Source organism: Callithrix jacchus, chromosome 4 (genome assembly GCF_049354715.1).
Source record: "Callithrix jacchus isolate 240 chromosome 4, calJac240_pri, whole genome shotgun sequence".
Lineage (NCBI taxonomy): Eukaryota > Metazoa > Chordata > Mammalia > Primates > Cebidae > Callithrix > Callithrix jacchus.
The window spans coordinates 93,541,438-93,564,890 of NC_133505.1; the positions used below are offsets into that span (position 1 = coordinate 93,541,438).

At 41.4% G+C, this 23,453-nt stretch overlaps 1 protein-coding gene and 1 pseudogene across 7 annotated transcripts in view; one reads left to right on the plus strand and one right to left on the minus strand.

The window, feature by feature from the left end:
- The window catches only part of CFAP206 (cilia and flagella associated protein 206), an 80,935-nt gene extending 77,937 nt beyond the window's left edge, over positions 1-2,998 (plus strand). For all 7 annotated transcript variants that reach the window (XR_013534376.1, XM_002746841.7, XM_008994745.5 and 4 more), the window contains one exon: positions 2,574-2,998. Coding sequence is in view for 6 of the 7 variants with exons in the window: in XM_002746841.7 (XP_002746887.3) it covers positions 2,574-2,804 (231 nt within the window). In the remaining variant the exon portion in view is untranslated. The remainder of the gene's footprint in view (positions 1-2,573) is intronic.
- Positions 2,999-5,583: 2,585 nt separating this feature from the next.
- Positions 5,584-6,553, minus strand: LOC100390964 (ribosome biogenesis protein NSA2 homolog pseudogene; annotated as a pseudogene).
- Between the last annotated feature and the right edge of the window lie 16,900 nt (positions 6,554-23,453).

Consider the following 23,453-nt stretch of genomic DNA (forward strand, 5'->3'; position numbering starts at 1 on the left):
TAAAAGCACTCCCAACTTCCTTTACTCAGTGAAGGTATACTATTCTTTTTTGTTTGTTTTTTGGAGCTTGTCTTTTAAATCATAGATTTTTCCCCTCAACAACATATTATCTCCAGACCCTCGGCATTCTCATCCTTCTGATTCTCAGTCACCTCAAATACAGTATAGATACCTGCCCTTAAAGCCTGTCTTTGAAACTCATTCCTGTCCAACTTAGTGAAATTCCCTCCATCAAACGCTCTTTATGGTATCTTGTCATTTTAAACAACAAATATTTATAGCATGAAATAAATAAAACCTTTTTATGTCTGTGGCCCCTTTATAGTATATTTTATCCATCTATTTAACTGAAAGCAGGTGTGGAAATAATGCTTACCCAAATGAGAACAAAGAGAGACTATTGTTCTAGAGCTTGCTAGGAGTCAAGACACTGTCACTTGTGTTTGGTAGACTCAAAGCAATCAGGGGAGTGGGAAAGCTTTATAGTCAGAAAAGGGGGAAGGCTTCAGGTGTTCTCTGATTGTAGACTGTTAGCATGAGAAAGCCAGAGGCAGGCTAGCTAGAAGCAGGGCATTTTGTGTGATTGATTTGGTAAGCATGTCTAGGTTTCTCTGGTTGGTTCTGAGTTGTGGGAGAAGGGGCAAAAAAAATAGAGAAGCTGGCTACTCTTCAACATTCTGGGTTGATTGCTATAGCTAGAGGTTGAGATTGGCTTTCCCAACTGGTTGATGCAGAGGTTGCAAGTCAAAGAGTTCTATTGTCATATATGGTCTAGCTTTTGTGCATTTGTATATTCAGTCTCTCATAGGCTTCCCACTGACCACATTATTTCCTTTGCTACTCACTCTGGTGGCAGCAAAGGAAAGGTTTCTCTGGGATGAGAAATGATCAGTTTCCCCATATATCTTCCAGATAGATCACTTTTGCATTAGTATTCCTTCCTACCAGTTACTCTTCTGTAGTTCATGAAATGCCCAATCCCAATATTATTTTCTATTATCTACTAAACTCACGTGAGTTCATCAGACTTACTGGGTAACATATATATCCCACTACTTTGTTCTTCAGGGGCTAATTGTCTAGCAAGTGATATTGTTACAATAAAAATATTTCAGTACCTCCTTGTAAGTGATGTAACAGAAGTGAGGTGAAAATTCTCCTAAATTAACATAGGTGATATTTTAAGTTGCTTTTGAGATACAAATAGGCAAAGAGGAGGAGGGAAGTGATGGCTGGATAGGATACAAGAGATAGAGGTGACAGCATAGGTATGGACTAGAAATGTTAAGAGAATGGGGTATTCAGGGGTCTGAACTTCATACTGACTGAACCTCTCTTCCTCAATCTCCACTTGATTCTGACTCTCACCTTGGGCCTTATTATTCCCTAGGATTGTATTATATTGAATGCCAGCTCCCTAAGTGTCACCTACCCAATCTTTGGATAAGACAAAGCTGAGTTTATTTGCTTACAGCCATAAGGGAAAACACCACCTCAACAGTGCTTTGGCAGTGTCTCAGAACAGTAACTGCAAAGTCAGAATTTATTGAGAATTTGAAGTTTGCTAAGGCAGGTCTTCCAATGACTGAGGTGGATTGGGGGTGGGATAGAGGTTTCAATCGGATTGGATAAGGATCATGAAAAAGCAGTCCAGCATTGGTGGGAATAGCAAGATTTTTTGAGGCAAGGGATGCAGACCCATTGGACTGAAACTGTGTGTTGATGCTGACTACTGAAGAGTTGACACATCTTTCAGGTAGTACTGTAATGAGCAATCAAGTTATTTGCTTAGGCAAGAGTCTCTTGGAATAGTAAAATTATGCTAATGAAGACAATGGAATAGTGAAGTCATATTAATGTGGACAATAAGCTGGATTCTGGGGAGTAGGTTCTCAGTCACCTGTAGTATCTCAAACTCTGAAATGTTTTCTCAAATTCCAGGTGTCTCCTTCACTCACGTGTTCTCATGCCTTCTGAGTTTTTTCTTGGTCTTTACTATAACCACAGCAACTTATTCTCCTTTTCATAAGCTCCTCCTTGCTTTCCAGCCTGAGTAATCTGTTTAACCTCATGTTTACTAGTAATCCATAAAGGGAGTAAGCAAAATCTAGAATACAGTAATATATAAATGGAAAACATCAGACCTTTTTATGTTAAAAATCTAGGGTGAAGTCCATTTTTAAAAGATAATACTGTATAAATCTTAACTTTTTGTCAAAAAGAAACAAAACAATTATAGTGGAAAAATCCAAGTTATATGAATCTCAAAGTATAATAATGAAAAAATTAGATTATGTTAATGAATAACTGATTGAGCTCCCTGTAATTTTGAATCTGTATTTTTTTGGGTCAGTTTTAAACATTTTTTTATATTTTTCCACTTCTTGGTAAGGCATATTTAATTTTCTATTATGTTCTAGATTTTCTAGTGTTTTATTAAAATGCTGTGTTATAGAATTAATTTCTTTGTGGATTGAAGACAAAAATAGGCAGCTATTAATAGGTATCTGATAATATTTTATGGTATTTGTTCTTTAGAGAAATGTCAATTCCTGTATTCTTTTCCTCTTTAGGCTAATTTGCGCCAGAAAGTTACTCACTCGGTACAAACCAATCTTACTCACTGGAGAAGAGAAAATTGTTCCCAGGTGTACCCTCCAAAGAACACTAGCACCCAGTCCACGAAGGAAGACAGCACTGGAGTGCCCAGGCCTCAGATTTACTTAGCCGGTCTTCGTGGAGGAAAGAGCAAAATCGCTGATGAGGTCAAGGTGAACTTAACTAGAGCCGTTGATGAAAACTAATTAGAGACAACTTTTTAAAAGTAGATGCTGCTCAATTATGAACGATAGCAAGTACTTGAAGGCATTTTTACCTCTATAAAAATTAATTTTGTAAAGGTGGCACATTGGTTGTGTGATTGTTTATTGGGCTCCCACATTTTATCAAACTGTTTTCGGTAACACATTTTTCATTCTATTAAAGTTGAAAAATAAAACTGTCCATTTATCTTTTGTTAGAAAAAAGTTTGTCAACGTTAAGATTGAAATTATGACATTTAGATATAAATATATTGTAAGATTATTACTGGAATAGAAGTCTATTTCTAAAACCATATTTAATGTTAAACATTACAAACTTAAAACCTAATCAATATTTTCAGCTTTATTAGCTATTAAATATCAACATAGATTAAATTGATATTTAATAAAACCTCACTAATTTTGAATAATTAGAGCAGAGGTCCACATGATATTTGTGTTTTTCTCTCTTTTTTTTTTTTTTGAGACAGGGTCTTGCTCTGTCACCTAGGCTGGAATACAGTGGTATAATCACAGCTCACCACAGCCTCAACCTCCTGGGCTAAAGCAGTCCTCCTACCTCAGCCTGCTAAATAGCTGGGACCACAGGCGTGTGTTACCACACCTGACTAATTTTTAAAACAATTTTCTGTAGAGACAAGGTTTCACCCTGTTGCCATGGTGAGTCTTGAACTCCTGGGCTCAAGTGATCTTTTTGCCTCGGCCTCCCACAGTGCTGGGATTATAGGTATGAGCCAGAGTGCCCACCTTACATGATTAGAAATTTGACATAAAATTTATATTTCTGGCCCTTCAAAAAATAAGAAATCAGAATATCTGCTTTGTTAGCAGATATTCTTCTTTTAAGATTTCTTCTTTTATGAAGGGCCAGAAGTAGTAGCTTTGCCCATTCACAAGGCAGGCACTTCTGATCTTCCATTGTCTGATCCAGTTCCTGCTGCCTTTTGGGCCTCCCACATCACTCCTTTGTCTTATTTGCTTGACTGCATAGGCGGCTATGTTTAAAGCTCCCATGAATTGCTGATAGCCATATTTTAGAGCTGTGGTTTTGTTACTCTGTTATGTACTCCTAATACCAATTCATGAATAATAAAGCTTCTAGGAGGGGCTATTCAACTTGCTTTAGTAGCTAGGAGGTCATTTGTATTTGGCACATTTTTTCTGCTCTGGTGACTTTTACTAAGGCATTTGTATAATTTGGTTTCTATGTAGCTTAAATGTTTTTGTTTGTTTGTTTTTGATATGGAGTCTTGCTCTGTTGCTGCCCAGGCTGGAGTGCAGTGGTGTGATCTTGGCTCACTACAATCTCCGTCTCCTGGATTAAAGTGATTCTCCTGCCTCAGCCTCCCAAGTAGCTGGGATTATAGGCATGCACCACCACACCCAGCCAATTTTTGCGTTTTTAGTAGAGATGGGGTTTTGTGATGTTGGCCAGGCTTATCTTGAACTTCTGACCTCAACTGATCTGCCCACCTTGGCCTCCCAAAGTGCTGGGATTACAGATGTGAGCCACTGTGCCCAGCTGCTTAAATGTTATTTATACTATGAATATGCTTTGAAATTCATTTTCTGCATGTAAACTTCAAAAAACCCTACTTTTAGGTTTTCTTGATTTTCATACCTGTGATTTACAAATGATATTTAAGATAGACTGGCTGGCTGTTAAGGCAGGGCCCGCAGAAGTGGAGTGATACTAAAATTTACAAATTCAGGAATGTCATTTTATCTGTTCCGTTAACCCTCATTTGATTCTACAAGATTCCTAAACACAGAAAGGAATGGCTGTAAGCTGCAATATGGGCTTATCAAGTTAAGGTTGGAAGTAGAATGGCCAAGTGAATACAAATACCAGATCCAGTTTGAAAAGACAATCTTCTTTCATTTTTTTTCTTTTTCCTTTTTTTTTTCCCTGCCAAGAGGTCATAATTTTTTTTTATTGTACTTTAATTTCTGGTTTATATGTGCAGAAAGTGCAGCTTTGTTACATAGGTATACACGTGCCTTGGTGGTTTGCTGCATCCATCCCCACCCCCGTCATCTACATTAGGTATTTCTACTAATGTTATCCCTCCTCAATCCACCTACTTTCTGCTATCCCTCCCCTAGCCCCCCAACCCCCAGCAGGCCTGGGTGTGTGATGTTCCCCTCCCTGTGTCCTTATGTTCTCGTTGTTCAACACCCACTTATGAGTGAGAACATGTGGTGTTTGGTTTTCTGTTTGTGTGTCAGTTTGCTGAGAATGATAGTTTCCAGCTTCATCCATGTCCCTGGAAAGGACATGAACTCATCCTTTTTTTATGACTACATTTCATGGTGTAAATGTGCCACATTTTCCTTATCCCATCTACCTTTGATGGGCATTTGGATTGGTTCCAAGTCTTTGCTATTGTAAACATTGCCACAGTAAACATACGTGTGCATGTGTCTTTATAATAGAAGGTTTTATAATCCTTTGGGTATATACCCAGTAATGGGATTGCTGAGTCAAATGGTATTTCTAGATCCTTGAGGAACCTCCACACCACTGTCTTCCACAATGGTTGAACTAATTTACACTCCTACCAACAGTGTAAAAGCATTCCTATTTCTCCACATCCTCTTCAGCATCTGTTGTCTCCTGATTTTTTATGTTAATTTTTTTGCTTTTTTATCAATCAATTTTATTAACATGGGGTTCTAAGTAGATTTCAAAATAAAGACCATTTATGCAACTGGACCCTTTTAATGTTTACAATTTAATAAATCTCTTGATTGCAGACATGTATGGCTGTTTGGTAGTATTCAGTAACATTATAGTAATGGCAGTTTTTCCAATTCGTGTGTAGTCCTCAATAATTGTATATTAAATTGCTGTCAAACCAGTAAAACTGCATTTATACATCCATCATTTTCAGGATTGTTCATAACCTGGGCATACTTTCCCCAAATAACTTTGCCTTCTTGTGTCACAGGGCCCAATTTGCTCACATTTACCCCAATGACAGTACCTTTGGTAATAACACCCAAAGTTGTATACAGTGGGGATGACGGACTCTTTACACCAAGTAGTGGTAGGCAAAAGGTGACTTTCAGTTCAGGATGTGTCACATGGGCTTTCTTGAAACGCAAGCCCATTGGCTTGATGAATCTTTCATATTTAGGTGGTTTTCTTGTAAAGCCATCTCCAACAAAGCAGACTTTAGTAACCATCCTCTTCCATGCCGTCTTCTTTCTCTTTCCTGTTTGAATAACTTTTGATACTTCTGTTTCTCCCTGGGCACAGACTTTAGGCAAAGGGACTTCCCATTTTCCCACTGTCTCTTTTCTGTTTAATCATATTGGAAAGCACTTTAGCTCGAGATTGTCCCTCTCTGTCCAGTAGAGAGGCAGGTCCTGCTCCCTGTGGAGTCTTTTCATCATTCTTTTGTTTGGTGTTTCTCTTTTCAAGCATCTTGATAGTCTTTTTTCATTTATATTTCCTCAGCGTGGTGCTGCTTATGGTAAAGCTTAGCCTTCAGACCATTTTCTTTACCTTCTTTGAACGTTCATGAGCCTCTCGACTTGCCTTCTTTCTCTTTTTCTCATGGTAATCCAGATGGTATCCATAGGATTTATGGTGTAATTCAGTATATTCATTCTGTGGCATGGTGACGGCTGCAGAGCCACCACAAGCGGACCCTGGGGTGCGAAAACACTCTTAATTTTCGGGTCTCAGAGACCCACGAGCCGACACCACGCAGGCCGTGACAGGAAAGCTGTTGTCTCCTGATTTTTTAATGATCGCCATTCTAACTGGCATGAGATGGTATCTCAATGTGGTTATGATTTGCATTTCTCTAATGACCGGTGATGATGAGCTTTTTTTCATATATTTGTTGGCTGCATAAATGTCTTCTTTTAAAAGCCTCTGTTCATATCCTTCACTCACTTTTTGATGGGGTTGTTTTTTTCTTGTGAATTTATTTAAGTTCTGAAAAGCCAATCTTAATATCAGAAAGTCATCTGGTAAGTACCACAGAATAAAGAGCTACATCCAATGGAAAACTCATCCTCTCCCTGGACCTCCACCATTTATTCAAGCCCCATCCTTTTGAAGATTTCCAACTTAACGCTGAATTGAATGTCTGATGGTAACCCCCTATTTCAGCAGGTTACGGATCAAAATGTCTTTCTCTGCCAAACTTGTTTCTTTCTCTTTATTTTCTTCTATGGTCAGAGGCATTACCGCCTTACTCAGTAGCATAATGTCTTCCTCCCTCTACATTTAACTAGCCTTCAAGCCCTGTTCGTTTGACTTGAATTGTCATGGAGATTCATGTCTTCCTGTTCTTACCTTCCCTACAGGACTTTGTCTTACTGCCTGGGTCACTGCTGCCTCCATTTTTTTTTTTTTTTTTTGGGAGGAAGGAAGAAAGGGATGAAGGAAGGAAGAAAGGGAGGAAGGGGGGAGGGAGGGAAGGAAATCAAGCAATGAGAGAGACATTGCTGACCTGGATCTAGAGGTTTACAAGTTGATTTCTTTTCTTTTGAGAGAAGGAAAGAAAAAAAATGAGTAATGGAGAGGAAGAAAGAGGAAGAGAAAGAGAAAGGGTGAACGGAAATATTGCTTTATTCTGAAAAAAAAATGGGTATTAATAATGGCCAATCAATGTTTCATTTAAACCTATGAGTAGGTGTGATGTGGTATTGACAAGAATGTATATTTTGTGTATTTGAAGTGGAGAGCTCAATAAATATTTATTAAGTTTACTTGTTCCATATCTGAGTTCGAGTCCTTGATATCCTTATTAATTTTCTGTCTCATTGAGTCTAAGTCTCTATGTATCTGAGTGTTAGGATCGTTAGCTCTTGTTGTTGCATTGATCCTTTTACCACTATATCTTTGTTGCTTTAAAATCTATTTTATCTGATACGAGAATCGCAACTCCTGCTTTTTATTTATTTATTTATTTTTGCTCTCCATTTGGTTGGTGAATCTTTCTCCATTCTTTTGTTTTGAGTCTTTGTGTATCCTTGCATGTGAAACAGGTCAGGATGTAACATGCCGTTGGGTTTTGGCTGTGTCTTTTGATTGGGGGATTTAGTCAATTTATATTTAGGGTTACTGCCATTTGATGTTAACTGACTGTTTGATCCATTCATTGATGTAAATTCTTCTTTATGTTGGTGCTCTTTACTTTTTGGTATATTTTTAGAAAGGCTAATACTGGTTGTTTCTTTCTGTGTGTAATGCTTCTTTCAGAAGCTCTTGTGGTGATAAAATCTCTGAGTACTTGCTTGTTCATAAAAGATTTTATTTTTCCTTCAGTTGTGAAGCTTAGTTTGGCTGGATATGAAATTCTGGGCTGAAGATTCTGTTCTTTGAGGATGTTGAATATTGGCCCCCACTCTCTTCTGGCTTGTAGAGTTTCTGCTGAGAGATCTGCTGTAAGTCTGATAGGCTTGCCTTTGTGGGTAACCTGACCTTTCTCTCTGGCTGCCCTTAGTATTTTCTCCTTTGTTTCAACCCTGGTGAATCTAACGATTATGTGCCTTGGGGTTGCTCTTCTTGAGGAATATCTTTGTGGTGTTCTCTGTATTACCTGGGGTTGAGTATTGACCTGCTTTGCTAGTTCAGGAAAATTTTCCTGAATAATATCCTGAAGGGTGTTTTCCAGCTTGGATTCATTCTTTCCGTGGCATTCAGGTACACCTATCAAATGTAAATTTGGTCTTTTCACATAGTCCCACATTTCTTTGAGATTTTGCTTATTCCTTTTTATCCTTTTTTCTCTAATCTTGTCTTCTTGTTTTCTTTCATTAAGTTGGACTTCTACCTCTGATATCCTTTCTTCTGCTTGAACAATTCAAGTGTTTAAACCTGTGCATACTTCTCGGAGTTCCTGTATTGTATTCTTCAGTTCCATTAATTCACTTATATTCCTCTCTAAGTTGTCTATTCTCAATAGGATTTCATCAAACCTTTTTTCAAAGTTCTTAGTTTCTTTACATTGGGCTACAACATGTTCTTTTAACTCACAGAAATTTCTTATTATCCATTCCCTGAAGAGTGATTCTGTTATTGGGATGCACTCCTTCTCCATCAAGCCTTGTTCCATTGTTGATGTGGAACTGTGATCATCTTTAGAGGGAGAGGCGTTCTGATTTTGAGTATTCTCAGCCTTTTTACGTTGGTTTCTTCCCATCATGCAAATTTATCCTCCTGTCGTCTTTGAAATTACCAACTTTCAGATTAGGTCTCTTGAGTGGATGTCCAAGTTGTTAGTTCCCAGGGCCAGAACAGCCGCGTTAAGACTGATGGTGCTTTTCTGCCCAGGATTCTCCTGTCTGCCTTCCTTCTTGTGTCCGTAATAGGCGACTCTGCCTTCCCGGGGCTCCAAACCTCAGTCAGAAGGGGAACCAGTCTCGTTTACTCTGCCCCGAGAGCTGCCGCGCCGAGGTGCCATCACAGCCGCTGCGCTGATCTCAGGAGTCATGCTGGGGACCCGTGTGGGTCCTCCAAACCTCGGTCAGAAGGGGAGCCAGCCCTGTCTACTCTGCTCCGAGAGCTGCTGCGCCGAGGTGCCAGTGAAACAGCTGCGCCGGCCACAAGAGTCGCGCTGGCGACCCGTGTGGTTCCTCCACTGGGGATCTTCTGCTCCGTGAGCGACCAGAATTTGTCTGAAAGTGTGGCATCCTCTAGTTTTCTGCGCTTTCCCTGAGAGCTGCAGTCCCGAGATGTTAGCGATCGGCCATCTTGGATCGTTCCTCTGCCTCCATTTTTTATATGGTTCATCAGGATGTTTTCTCATCCATGAATCTGATCATGTCATCTGGCCTCCTCTTCTCCCCCCACCCAGCCTTTTCGTCAGTTACTTAAAACTTACCAATTTATGCCTGTAATCCCAGCACTTTGGAAGGCTGAGGCAGGCAGATCACCTGCAGTCAGGAGTTCGAGACCAGCCTGGCCAACATGGTGAAACCCCATCTCTGCTAAAAATACAAAAATTAGCCAGGTGTGCTTGTGGGCACCTGTAGTCCCAGCATCTCAGGAGGCTGAGGCTGGAGAATCGTTTGAAGCCAGGAGGTGGAGGTTGCAGTGAGCCGAGATTGCACCATTGCATTCCAGCCTGGGGGACAAGAGCGAGACTCTGTCTAAAAAAAAAAAAACCTCCTTCACCTATTATGTAAAACTTTTCAAACTATGATGTCCATTTATCCTCCAGTTTCCTCTCCTACCCTTCTTGTACTCTCTCCATTTTATACCCAGGTGAGTTAGATGGAACAGTGCCACACTCTGAGTTCCAACTGTGGGTCCCTTGTTAATTAGCCAGCAACGGAGAGACAGCTAATGGTCCACATTCTCTCTGGCCTGAGGAAGGAGCTTGATTTTCCTTTATACTTTGATTTAGGTAGGGGAGGGGTAGCCTAGCTGAAGCAGAATTTACAGAAGCAGAATAAGCAAGTTAGATAAGGAGGCTGGCAACTAGGAGGCAGGAGGTTCTCATGATTGTTGATTTCCAAGGAGGGAATACACAAGCAGTTCCTGTGATTATTGGTTACCAAGGTGGGTATTCGGTACTTGTCATATAATCAATCAAGGGGGGGCATTCACAGTAGCAAGAGGGCTTGCCAAGCAGGATATGGTTACAAAGGTTATATGTTTCTATAGTTGTAAGTTCAGCATGACCCAGCACAGTAGCAAGACCCAGGTATGCACTTAAGGGAGAAATGGCAGGAGGGGTGAGGTAGAGGTTAAGATGGAGTCTGTCTGGCTCTCAGCAAAATGGAGTCTGTCTGGGTAACACAGAGTAGGTTAGTACATTCTCCACTCCTGTTTTTGGAGAGTTAAATTGTTGACTTCTTGGTTATAACAAGGAGGTTATAGTGGGTTTTGAGATACATAACTGACAGAAGCTATGTGCTGTTTTACAAAATTAAGGAATCAGTTTAGTATACAGGCCCAAAGATTAAACCCAACAGGACAAGGAGGGGTCCCGCTAACCCAGTTATTAGGGTAGTTAGCCATGGACTTCAGTTAAACATTTTTTGTTACCATGGGGTGTTATTTTTCCATTTTTGTTGGCGTTTTTTTAAATTTCTCTGAATGCTTTGAAGAGTGTTTTTTATGACTTTAGACTGGTTAGCATAAAACAACAGCTTTTTTTTTTTTTTAAAGCAGCACATAAACCTTCTTGGGAAAGGAAGAGTAAATTTAAGCCTTGATGATTTTGGAGAGCAACTTAAGCTAGAGATTTCACTGGGTATGTAACATACTTATGGGTGACTGGAGATTTTTTAAAATTAGCATTTACTTGTTGAAATAGGGACATTAGTTTAGTTTTTTTAGGACCAGAGTGGCAGTGCCAATAGCTGCTGACTCAGCTATGTAAGGCTGGCCAGAAGGAGCACAAGGAGTGGGACAGGTTCGTGGGTTTTGGGGTGCAGTTTTGGGGAGTGATGAGAGGTTGTTCTTTTGGTTCACTGTACACATAGACCTGGGGTAGCACATGAACTAACACACACAGAAGAGGTCCTGGTTTAGTTTTATTAATGCAGGGGTGAGGCCTGAGGTGCAGGCCAGCCAGGTATTGTTGGGTGTCTGGTAGACCGAGGGTTTTATAACAGCAAGTAAGGACTGGTTGCAGGTAGTGTGAAAGGGAGAAGCAGATAGGTTATACTAAGAGCTAATTAGGCAGGAGGCATTTTCTGAAACATTTTTTAGTGTAAGGGAACAGGGGAGCGTATGACAAGTAAGAGGGCCGACGTTAAGTGTGGCTTTAACTTCCAGTTCAACATAATATGGGGGTTTTGCCTTTAGGCATAACCAACAGTTTTGGGCCAGTTTAGGCTGAGTAATATTAAGAAGGTGATGCACTTCATCTAGAAGGGACATCAGGCTGCGTTGGAGGTGTTGATGTTGCAACTGAGATTGAGGAACTGGGATTGGCGATGGGACAATTGAGCTGACACTGTCTGGGTGCCTTTGGAACACAGGGTTGCCTAAATTAGTTAAAGGTTTGATTGGCTTGGGGGTTCCATGGGACCAGAACTTTTTTTTTGGATGGTGAACAGAGTTCCATGGTTAAACCCTGTGAAATAGAGTTTTAATTCCCATGTTTACCGTAGTACCAATGAGTTAAACTAGGGTTATGAACAGTTATGGTAAGAGGATTGCAAGTTTTTATGGTACGTGTTTTAGGGCGAGAAGAGCGAGCTATGGAAAGAGTTGAGGACGATGTTGGTTCTTCAGAGTAAGTGGCCAAGGTTACACAAGTCCAGTAGGGGCAGAAAAACTGGGAAGTGTTCTGGCAGTTAGTAATCGGGTGATTTTTGGGATAAAGGTAAAATTTAACAGACTGAAGCCATTTTTTTGCTTTGGTTTTGCAACCGACTTGGTTTTGGTAATTTTTTTATCAGACTTTTTCGGAAACAACATTGCGGGTAGCAACCTTGGGGCTGGATTCTGTGAATAGAGCACCCGAGTTGACCACAAGAGAAACCCTATTGGAGGCACCTTTCCTTTAGGTGGTATTTGCATGCACACGTTTTTGTTTTGAAATTGGTGAGGAGAAAAGAGTACATGGGAGTAAAGGACATAACTGGGGGAAATAGGCAAAAGAAATGAGTAAGAAAGACTAGCAGGAGTGCTTTACCCGACTTAGTTGTAACTTTAAGGGGCCTGGCCTGGGCTTGGAGACCCATGTTTGTGTTGAGTTTTGCTGGCCTTTTTGATGCAGGAATGGTGAATTTAAGCAGGAATGCTGTTGACCTTTACGGTCCTTGGGGTGGTGAGGATAACGGTGTGAGGTTTCTTTTAGGAAGGTGAGAGATTTTTTTTTTTGGGACTTTTTGACATACACCAGGTTACCAGGACAGAAAGAATGACAGGGCCCAGTTTGGTTAGGAACGGGATCAGGGTATGCTTCCTGGACAAGAGGCTGGATGATGTTTTGAACCTGCTAGAGAGACTGCAGGTACTGTAACAAGCTAGCTTGGGATATTTTTGCCAAGTGGGTTTTTTTTTAGCTTAGGTAAGATGGGGGGAGCCCTTCCATACATGATTTTAAAAGGAGAGAACCCTGCCTTAGAGGGGTGCATTCGACTTTAAGAAGGGCTGAAGGAAGGAGGTTTGTTTAACCTTTACTGGTTTTCAAGATTAAGTTTATAAGAGTACTTTTTAAGGTTTGATTTATGCATTTTGCCTGTCCAGAGCTCTGAGGTTGATAGGCACAATGGAGTTTTTACTGAATGTTTAGAGCCTTGCTGACTGACTGAGCTATGGACCAGGTGAAGGCTGGCCCATTATTAGACCCTATAGCAAATGGTAGTTTAAATTGAGGGATAATTTTATTAAGTAAGAATTTAACTACCATAGAGGCAGTTTTGTTTTTGGTGGCAAATGCCTTAGTTTATTCAGAAAATATGTTTACCATTACAAGGAGATATTTATATTCTGCCTGGTGTGGCTTTACTTTTGTGAAGTTTATTTCCCACCTTCGTTTGGGCTACATTTTTGGAGGCAATGGCCCAGTTTAGGCCTTGGACCCTGCCTGGCATTTACCTGCACACAAGTCGTACATTGGGAGTCCACTTGGTTAGTTAAGTTTTGGAGGTGGGGAATTTTAAAATGGCCATTTAGAAGCTGGGCTAACGGTTTCTTCCAGGTGGGTGGAAGAGTGGAGGCAGCTGACTAAAGCTTTTCTGAGGCCTCAGAGCAGGAAGATTTTGGAATTTGAGAGGATTTACCATTTATTTTGGTTTTTGCTGGCCTGAAGATAAGATTTGATGCTTGCTTTTTTTTTTTTTTTTTTTTTTTTTGAAGAGTATGTTGGGTGGTAGGGTAGATTAGGCTTGGGAAAGAGATAGCTGGACACAGAGTTAACGGGGTTAAAGGTGTGACCAGGAGCCGGGCTGCCTTTTGGGCAGTGGGGTTTGCCCTTTGATTTTTTTAGGGCCACGGCTGTGTTTTTCTTTTGATGTGCAGTAGCAAAAGCATGCCGACTGTTAGTATAGTTGTTGATGTGTTTATTTTATTTTATTTTTTTTGAGACGGAGTCTCACTCTGTCACCAGGTGCCAAGCTGGAATGCAGTGGCATAATCTCAGCTCACTGCAACCTCTGCCTCCCGGGTTCAAGCAATTCTGCCTCAGCCTCCCAAGTAGCTGGGACTACAGGTGCACGCCACCACACCCAGCTAAGATGTGTTTATTTTTACCTCACTGGAGGGCCTGAGTGAAGGCAATTAATTTAGCCTTTTGTGTGGAGGTACCGGCTGGCAGGCTTGGGCTCATAGTATGTTTGTTTTGGCTGTGACGGCAGCACCGGCTTTTTGCACTTCTTGCTTAAGGAAACTGCTACCATCCGTAAAGACAGTAGCATCTGGCCGGGCGCGGTGGCTCAAGCCTGTAATCCCAGCACTTTGGGAGGCCGAGGCGGGTGGATCACGAGGTCAACAGATCGAGACCATCCTCATCAACATGGTGAAACCCCGTCTCTACTAAAAATTACAAATAATTAGCTGGGCACGGTGGCGCGTGCCTGTAATCCCAGCTACTCAGGAAGCTGAGGCAGGAGAATTGCCTGAACCCAGGGGGCAGAGGTTGCGGTGAGCCGAGATCGCGCCATTGCACTCCAGCCTGGGTAACAAGAGCGAAACTCCGTCTCAAAAAAAAAAAAAAAAAAAAAAAAAGACGGTAGCATTTGCCTTTTTTAACGGAACGTCCTGGAGATTAGGTTGGCCAGTTTTTGTAATTTTTAGCAGTTTTTGGCAGTTATAGACAGGTATGGTAAAGTTTGAATTAGGAAGTAGAGTAGCTGGACCTTGTGGGGGAGAAAGTTAGATGATTTAACAGTTAAAGAGGCTGATTTAACTGTAAACTCTGGTTCTGTAATATGCGGGCATTTGACATTTATTTACCGGAAGTGCTGTGCTGAAATGTTTTAACGGCGTGTGGAGCCGTGAGGGTTAAATTTTGGCCCAGGGTTAGTTTATCAGTCTTTTGGACCAGGCTCGCTGTTGTCGCCATTGCTTGCAGACAACTTGGCCACCTGAAAGCTGCAGGGTGTAGTTTTTTAGACAGGCCACTGGGCGTTGCCATGGCCCCAAGGTTTGAGTGAGTACCCCTTTAGCGGCTCCCTGAGTTTTATGAACAAATAAGTGAAATGGTTTTGAAATATTTGGGGGGGGGCTAGAGCAGGGGCTTTATTTAGAGCTTTTTTCAGGTTTCGAAAAGCCTGTTTTTTGTGTGTGTTAGTTGAAACTAGTGGTACATTTTTACCTGTAGCTGTGTACAGGGGCTTGGCGATTTTTGCGAACCCCGTTAGTTATAGGCGGCAGTACTTTATGACTCCCAGGAATTTACGTACCTGTTTTTTGGTGGTGGGAATGGGAATTTGCAGGATGGCTTTTTTTTGAGCACTGGTGAGTGCACTTTTTCCCTTGTTTATTTTGTCCCCTAGGTAGGAAACTTTGGATAGGCAAAGCTGGGCCTTTTTGGCCAAGACCCGATACCAGAGCTTTTGTAGAAGGCGAAGCAAGTTTTTAGTATGTTGCAGACAGCTGTTAGTAGTTTTAGTAGCCAGTAAGAGGTTATTTACATACTAGAGTAGGGCACAGCACACTGGCTTGGAAAGGTATAAGGTTTTGTTAAAGGGCTTTCTTAAAAAGAGTAGGGGGAATTTTTAAACCGCTGGGATAATTGAGTTTAAGTGAGTTGGGTGGTATTACCTGAACTGGATTTGTTTATTTAAAAGCAAAAATTGGCTGGCGTTTGGGAGCCAGAGGGATGGCAAAGAAAGCATTTGTTAAGTTTAGAACAGTGTACACTGTATGTTTTGGTGGGAGCAGGCTGAGGAGAGTGTACGGATTTGGGACACTTGGATGTACTGTGACTGTTTGCCTGCTGACTTCCCACAGGTAGTTATTTGTTTCGGGTTTTTGGACCAGCAAAAGTGGGGTATTCCAGGCAGACTGGCAAGGTGTAAGTATGTTGGCCTGTAATAGTCGCTGGATGTGGGGATTGATTTTTTTTTTGACCCTGTTGACTTACAGGGTATTGCTTTACCTGGACTGGGAGGGCAGTGGCCAGGAGTTTTACAACTACTGGTGGGTGGTGGTTTGCTAGCCCTGGGGGATTTGACTTTGCCCAGACTTGAGGGAAAAGAGTCTGCAGATTTTGTAGGAGAGGTTAGTTTTACTTTTTAGCAGTTGTGAGGATGAAGTTAAGAGATACTTTTTTGACAAGGGGGCTATTAGTAGGAGCTGCGCAGTAGGAGGTATTGTGGCCCCCAGTGTAAGGCAGGTTTGATTTGTTGAGAAAGAGATGGATGCCTGTAGCTTATGGAGTAGGTTCTGTTTGAGGAGGGGAAAGAGCACTTCGGCATTACGAGAAATGAGTGGGTTACTTTTTGTGTGTGGGTGACAGGGTATTTCTGGATCGTTTCTGTTGCCCCTTGCCTCTCTAACGCTTTTGTTAGAGACACTACCCAAGGGTGCTTGCAGTACAGAGTGCTTTGCCCCGGTGTTAATTAAGAAGCATACAGGCTGGTCCCCCACAGTAGCAGTAACCATGGGCTCGCAGGGGTCGAGGGAAAGGGAGCCCCGCCTGGTTAATTTTTAAGATTTTTTTGTTATTGGGAGAGTGAGAACCTTTTTTGGGGGGCTTTTTGGGCATTTATTTTTTAGTGTTTGATTTGTTTACAAAATGCCCATTGATTTTTTTGTAGAGGTGTTTTTTTTCCCTTTCCCTGGGAGTTTTGAGTTTTTGAATTAGGCCTCCCCCAGTATAATTTTTTTATTTAGGATTGTTTTGTTTAGCTTTCTGGATTGCAGCAACTATGACTTTTGCCTGTTTTTTTGATGCCCTGTTAGCTGCCAGAGCAGCCTGTTTCTGTTTTTTATGGTTTTGATTATTAAAAACCTTTTGAGCTATTTTCAGGAATTGGGAAATGTTTAACACATTTTTAAAGTTTTTATAACTTTTTTTGAATATTAGGAGCTGCCTGGGCCATAAATGCCAAATTTATGGTACGGCTGTTTTTGGGAGCTGCTGGATTAAACAGGATGTAAATTTGATAAGCCTCCTAGAGGAATTCTAAAAACCTCCAGATGACTTAGGCCCCTGGGCAACTTTAGTTGTCTAAGACAGATTTATAGGTTTTTGAGCAGCTTTTTTAATACCTGCAAGGAGATACCGGTGGAAATTGTTTAAAGCTTTTTCTCCCCCCAGGTGTTTGGGTTCCAATTAGGCTGAGAGGAGGGAAAAACCTCAAGGAGGTTTTGGGCTTCCTCCTCTGGCCTACTGGCTGATGTAAGTAAGGACAGACTTTCTGGTTTCGCTTTGGATACAGTTCCTCTCTTTAGAAGCAAAGAGTTAGAGGAAGTTGCTGACAGTTATCCCAGGTAGGCCTGTGGGTTTGGAGCACAGACTTTACCAGTGAGGTTAAAACCTGACGCTTTTTAGAAAAAGGAGGATTTTGGGCCTTCCAGTTATACAGGTTGGAAGTGGAAAAGGGGACACAGACTAAAAATGGACCAGAGCACTTGCTGTCTTGCGGGGGTGGTGCCTTTTATAAGGGGAGGAGTGGGGCAGCCTCCTCTGGCCGGGGCTGTAATTGAAAGACGATAGGTGGAGGGACCACAGGAGATGAAGATGAGGAGATGGAGATTTTAGGGGAGCTGGAGGATTGCAGGGCGGAGGCAAGGAGTGAAGAGAGTTGTCCTCTTCTTTAGCAGGGGGCAGAACAGGAGGAGGAGAGGATTGGGGCAAGGGAGAAGTCAGTCTTAAAAGGACCTGGGAGGTGGGATTATGAGTGGTGCAAGATTGAAGCCAAGGAGAAGGATTTTGAACTAAATTTAGCCATGGATTAATATAGGGAAATTGATTAGGGTGTCTGGGCTTCCCAGTGATGACTCGCTGTGATTTGCCATACAGCCCGAACCGTAGTGGGGTCTAGAGGACCTGCTGGGGGCCATTTGGTTTTAAAGTTTGGCCATTCCACCTTACAAGGAGTTTGGAGTTTACCTTTTGTAAGGTGGACTTTGTAGTTGTTTGAGAAGCCCAGAAATAATTTTTTTTAGCAGATATTGAAGAGGGCTTAGGGGTTTGGGACAGGAGGAAGAGTTTCCCATTATGGGGAAAACTTAAGAAACCGCTGTGGCGGGCGAGACTGTGCCACCTGCTTGGCTCTGTACCTAAGATACCTTTGATGCTTTCACACCTTAAAGGCAAAGTATTTAAATTTGGCCTTTTCCTTTAAGGGTTTGAGGAGGGACATCAGAACCAAGTTTTGGAGGCATTGGACTTGTTGATACACAGGTAAAGAGATGTTTGGGGCAAAGGACAGAGATGAGGAGCATAAGGGCTACTTGAGTTTTTTTGACTATTAGAGAGTTGCCACGAAGGGATGTAGTAAGAGTGTAGAAGGTGTGCTGTGTGGGCATAGGTTTTCCTGCACAGTGCCTTCTTTAAGGGCACGGGGAAAGTTACTGTATGGCAAAAAAGGTGGGCAAGAAGATTAGCAGGATGGCTCTTTTGAATTTACCACTAATTTAAGAAGTTAGACCAGTTGTTGGGGTGTGGAGTGTGACAATCCAGGTGCCAGCAACTGCTGTGGTGCCTGAACTTCCAAACCAGTGAATGTTTTTTACAATTTTTCCTGTAACAACCCCTGATTTGTTTTTGACAGAAAGGGCAGGACTTGGATGGCCAGCCCAAACGATTAATGAGGGATTTGGCCTTTTTGATAGGGAGTTTGCACTAAGGGTTTTGAAAAAGTTCTTGCCCAATTGTTTGCGGCAGTAATGATGACAAGACATACAAATTTAAATGCTAGAGACAAATAGGACAATAGACATGAGACATACAAATTTAGATGTTAGGAACAAAACAGGACAACTGACATTGAGGGAGATAAGATGTTGAGGTAGATAAATTATCAAGGAAAATAAAGGGAAAGGGGGTTCCATATTGGGATTCCTTAGATGACCGCCTGGCCACTCCTCTTAGGGACTTGGGTGCCTTTTGGCATAGACAGGTTGGTATAAACACCTGACTTGGATTAGAACTAGTTTGATGCTGTTGTTAAGCTGTATGAGGTTACCATGGAACTGCAGGTTTGGGCCCACTTGGCCTCCATAGCTTTCGCCGTGGAGCCACAAACTGGATTCTTAGACACAAGCCTTTAAGGTTCCCACTTACTTATACAAGCACAGACACACGCATTTAGAGGCTATGACAGTTTTTAATTTTTTTATAAAGCAGTTACTTTTTTGTAAAACAAATAGAATTTCAGAGAATTCTTTTTTTTTTTTTTTTGAAACTTTAAAAAGCAGGATTGCAGACAAATTTTTTCTTCTTTTAGAAATTTTTTACAGAACTGGGTACTCTATTCTCCAGTGTTCTGGAGTACTGATGTGGCAACTCTCTTGTTAGGGTTAATGCCCCTCCTTGTTTTAAACCCAGAGTTAGTCTTGACTTACCCTTTCCGTGGACCGGGACTGAGGACCTGAAGAAATAATTTGGTTGGGCGCACTGGAAGTTGATTCACTCTCCCCTGGAAAGTGGCAGCCTACAGGGCCCTGGAATGTCTTAGGGGGTGCCTCCCCTGTAGTTTGCCTCCTAATCTGGGAGAGCCCAGACTGAGTTTGGTTAGCGCCCAGTGGCGAAAGAAAAAAAAAATATTAAAATAATTTCTTGCTGAGGCCTCCAAATGTTATACCCAGGTGAGTTAGATGGAACAGTGTCATGCTCTGAGTTCCAATTGTGAGTCCTTTATTAATTAGCCAGTGACTGAGAGACTGCTAATGCTCAAAATTCTCTTGGGCCCGAGGAAGGGGCTTGATTTTCCTTTATACCTTGATTTAGGTAGGGGAGGGGTAGCCTAGCTGAAGCAGAATTTACAGAAGCAGAATAAGCAAGTTAGTTAAGGAGGCTGGCAACTAGGAGGCAGGAGGTTCTCATGATTGTTGATTTCCAAGGAGGGAATACACAAGCAGTTCCCATGATTGTTGGTTACCAAGGTGGGTATTCGGTACTTGTCATATAATCAATCAAGGGGGGGCATTCACAGTAGCAAGAGGGCTTGCCAAGCAGGATATGGTTACAAAGGTTTTATGTTTCTATAGTTGTAAGTTCAGCATGACCCAGCACAGTAGCAAGACCCAGGTATGCACTTAAGGGAGAAATGGCAGGAGGGGTGAGGTAGAGGTTAAGATAAAGTCTGTCTGGCTCTCAGCAAAATGAAGTCTGTCTGGGTAACACAGGGTAGGTTAGCGCACACACCGCACACATTAGCCAGATTAAACCAAAACTCTTTAAATAGGTCATGGTCTTTATTTTTTATTTTATTTATTTATTTTTTGAGATAGAGTTTTGCTCTGTTGCCCAATGCAGTGGTATGATCTCGGCTCACTGCAACCTCTGCCTCCCAGCTTCAAGTGATTCTTGTGTCCCAGCCTCCTGAGTAGGTGAGACTACAGGCATGTGCCACCATGCCCAGCTAATTTTTGTGTTTTTAGTTGAGACAGGGTTTTGCCATGTTCCCAGGCTGGTCTGGAACTCCTGACCTCAAGTGATCTGCCCATCTTGGCCTCCCAAAATGTTGGGATTACAGGCGGGAGCCACCTTGCCCAGCCCAAACAGCTTATGGTGTTTAATACCCCTACTCTTATGCTTCTCACTCTCTGCCCTGGAATGTAGTCCACAGGTACAGTCCTCAAAGAGTGTGATCAGACTTCATCTTTTCCATGAAAGTTTTCCCCATCTCTTTTGAGCAAATTAATTGTTTCCTCCTTTGAGTTTTCATTGGATTTTATTATTACTTTTATTATAGTACTTACAATAAATTGATGTGTAGAGAATACAGAAAATATAGAGAATAAAGTGCATCCATATTCTCCCTGTTAGATTTGAATTTCTTGAGATTTAAACTATGGGTTAGTCATCTTTATATTCCTGGCATTTGTATCTTGTTGGATAAATGAATGAATGAAAAAAAGAAGGATGGAAAGGGCAAACTGGAAGCAGGGTATTGGTTGAGTGATTACTTGAATAGTCAAGGTGGGAACTAATAGAGTTCAGCAGTAAAGTAGTTATTGCAAAAGAAGAGGGAGAAAAATGGGAAAGAGGAAGGGGGAGATTATTTTTAAGGAAGTACTGACAAAGTTGAAAAACAGAATTGATTTGTATGCTTTTTGGAGGACTTTGAAAGCCAAGCAGAGAAACATTTTGCCTTCCTGTGGTAGGACATTAGAAAATACAGCAGATTCTTGCGTAGAGTATCGATGGTGGGAGAAGGATACTTGATTTGCAGAGATGGCTAGGAGGCTGCTGCAAGAATGGGACATGGATGATGGGTGATGTGGAGGGGCAAATGCTAGATTCAATTAGGTGGAGAGAATATAACATCTCAAGAAAAGGAAGAAAAATTCAAAGTATGACCTCAGGCTTTCTGCCCTAGGAGATAAAGGATAGTTGGGAATGGGGGCTGGTTGTCAAAAAAGATAACATGTTCAGTACTATAAATTTGAGTTTTAGGCATGACATGGATAATAAAGCAGAGGTGATAGGAATTTGGGCTGCACAAAGAAAATGTGGGGGTCATCCCCATGAGAATGGGGATTAAATGAGGAGGAAGAGGTGACAAAATAAGATAGAATAGCAGTCAGAAGAGCAAATAAAAAAAAAGATGTAAAGTAAGCTCTGTGATCACAGAAGAAAAGTCTAGCTCTTCTACTTACTAGCTGTACCACTTAACACCTCTCTGCTGCGGTTTCTGTGTCATAAAAATGAGATAAGAATAGTTCCGAATGCACGGATTGGGTTGTCATAAGGATTAAATGAGTTAACACATATAAAGCACTTGTATGGCAATTGCCCTGTCAACACTAGCGAAGAGAAAAGAGATTCTCCAATGTTTCATGTCTACTGGACCCCCTTCCCCATTTTTCTTTACTTTTTGTTTTCTGGCTCTCAGTTAATGTCTAGAATAATGCTAAGCACATTTTGAAAAATGGTGAGTAACAAAAGCGGATGGTGGATTACAAAAGGTCAATGGAGTAGGCAACTGCCAAACCCTCTTTTCATAGACCTGGCTTGAGTGGAAATACCACTGAAGTAAAGTTAGCATAAAATGGTAGAAATAGGTACAAACTATCAGTGACTGGCAGGAAAAGGAAAGAAAGATTATGGGTAATGAAAAAAAAGAGAAGCAAGGGAGAGTTAAGCTCAAGTATGAAATGTCTGGATACGGATGATTATTACTCATGTTTCACTCCTAGTCCAGACATTGGATTTCACATTATCTCCTTGTATCCTTTTATCAATTATAAAGTGTGACAATTATTGGCTTCTTTTTAGTCATATTATACCACAGGTAAGAATTGCTTTAAAATAACGGTAACTTGGGAGGCCAAGGCAGGCAGATCATGAGGTCAGGAGTTTGAGATCAGTCTGGCCAACATAGTGAAACCCCATCTCTACAAAAAAAAAAAAAAAAAAACAAAAAATTAGCTGGTTGGGCTGGGCATGGTGGCTCCCGCCTGTAATTGCAGCACTTTGCGAGTCCAAGGCCGGCGGATCACCTGAGGTCAGGAGTTCAAGACCAGCCTGACCAACATGGAGAAACCCTGTCTCTACTAAAAATACAAAATTAGCCAGATGTGGTGGCACATGACGGTGATCCCAACTCAGGAGGCTGAGGCAGGAGAATCATTGAACATGTGAGGTAGAGGTTTCAGTAAGCCAAGATTGTGCCACTGTACTCCAGTCTGGGCAACAAAAGGAAAATCCCCCCCCCAAAAAAACACACAAAAATTAGCTGGGTGTGGTGGTGTGTCCCTATAATCCTAGCTACTCAGGAGGCTGAGGCAGGAGAATCATGTGAACCTGAGAGGTGAAGGTTGCAGTGAGTCGAGATCACCCTGTTGCACTCCAGCCTGGGCGATAGTGCCAGACTCCATCTCAAAACAAAACAAAACAATATCTTAGCAAACTGGTTTTAGATGCTTAATAGCACAGTGAAAGTGATAACGCTTAAATTGTCAGGGCAGCAATTTTCTTTTGGTATCTACATTTGTCTATATGTTCTTAATGGCCAACTGCTTACTATTCTGTAAACATTATCACATTTAATAATCTGTTATATAGCTACCATATCTGATTTAATTATAACATCTTTAAGCCTTTTGGTATCTGCTTCCTCACAGTTCATACTTTTACTTTATTACCAATGGATACAGTGCTGGGCTTCTTTTTATATACATCATTGAGACTAGGGTAGCTCCGATACCTGAGCAGAAATAGACGAGAGCAGGGGATTGAAGCAAATACTGTACTTTTCTAGAGACAATCAGGAATCATTAGGGACTCAAGTGGCAATAGCAATGGCTGCTTGAAGCACTCTAAGTTTAGTTTATCAGGCACAGGGCCTTGTATCTCACATGTTAAGGATTGCTGATTCTTGCTCTAACCAGATTTGTAAGGAAAAGTAGGCATGCATAAAAGAAATACATTAAATCAACATTTTTTTCCTCCAGAACTAGGGATAATTCAGAGTAAGAAAGTAAAAATTAGCTCAGACTAAGACTATAAATAGCCACTTTGTCATTAATTGAGCTGGGATAACAAACCCAGGTAAAACCAGCTGCAAAGTTAATGGGAAATAATATTT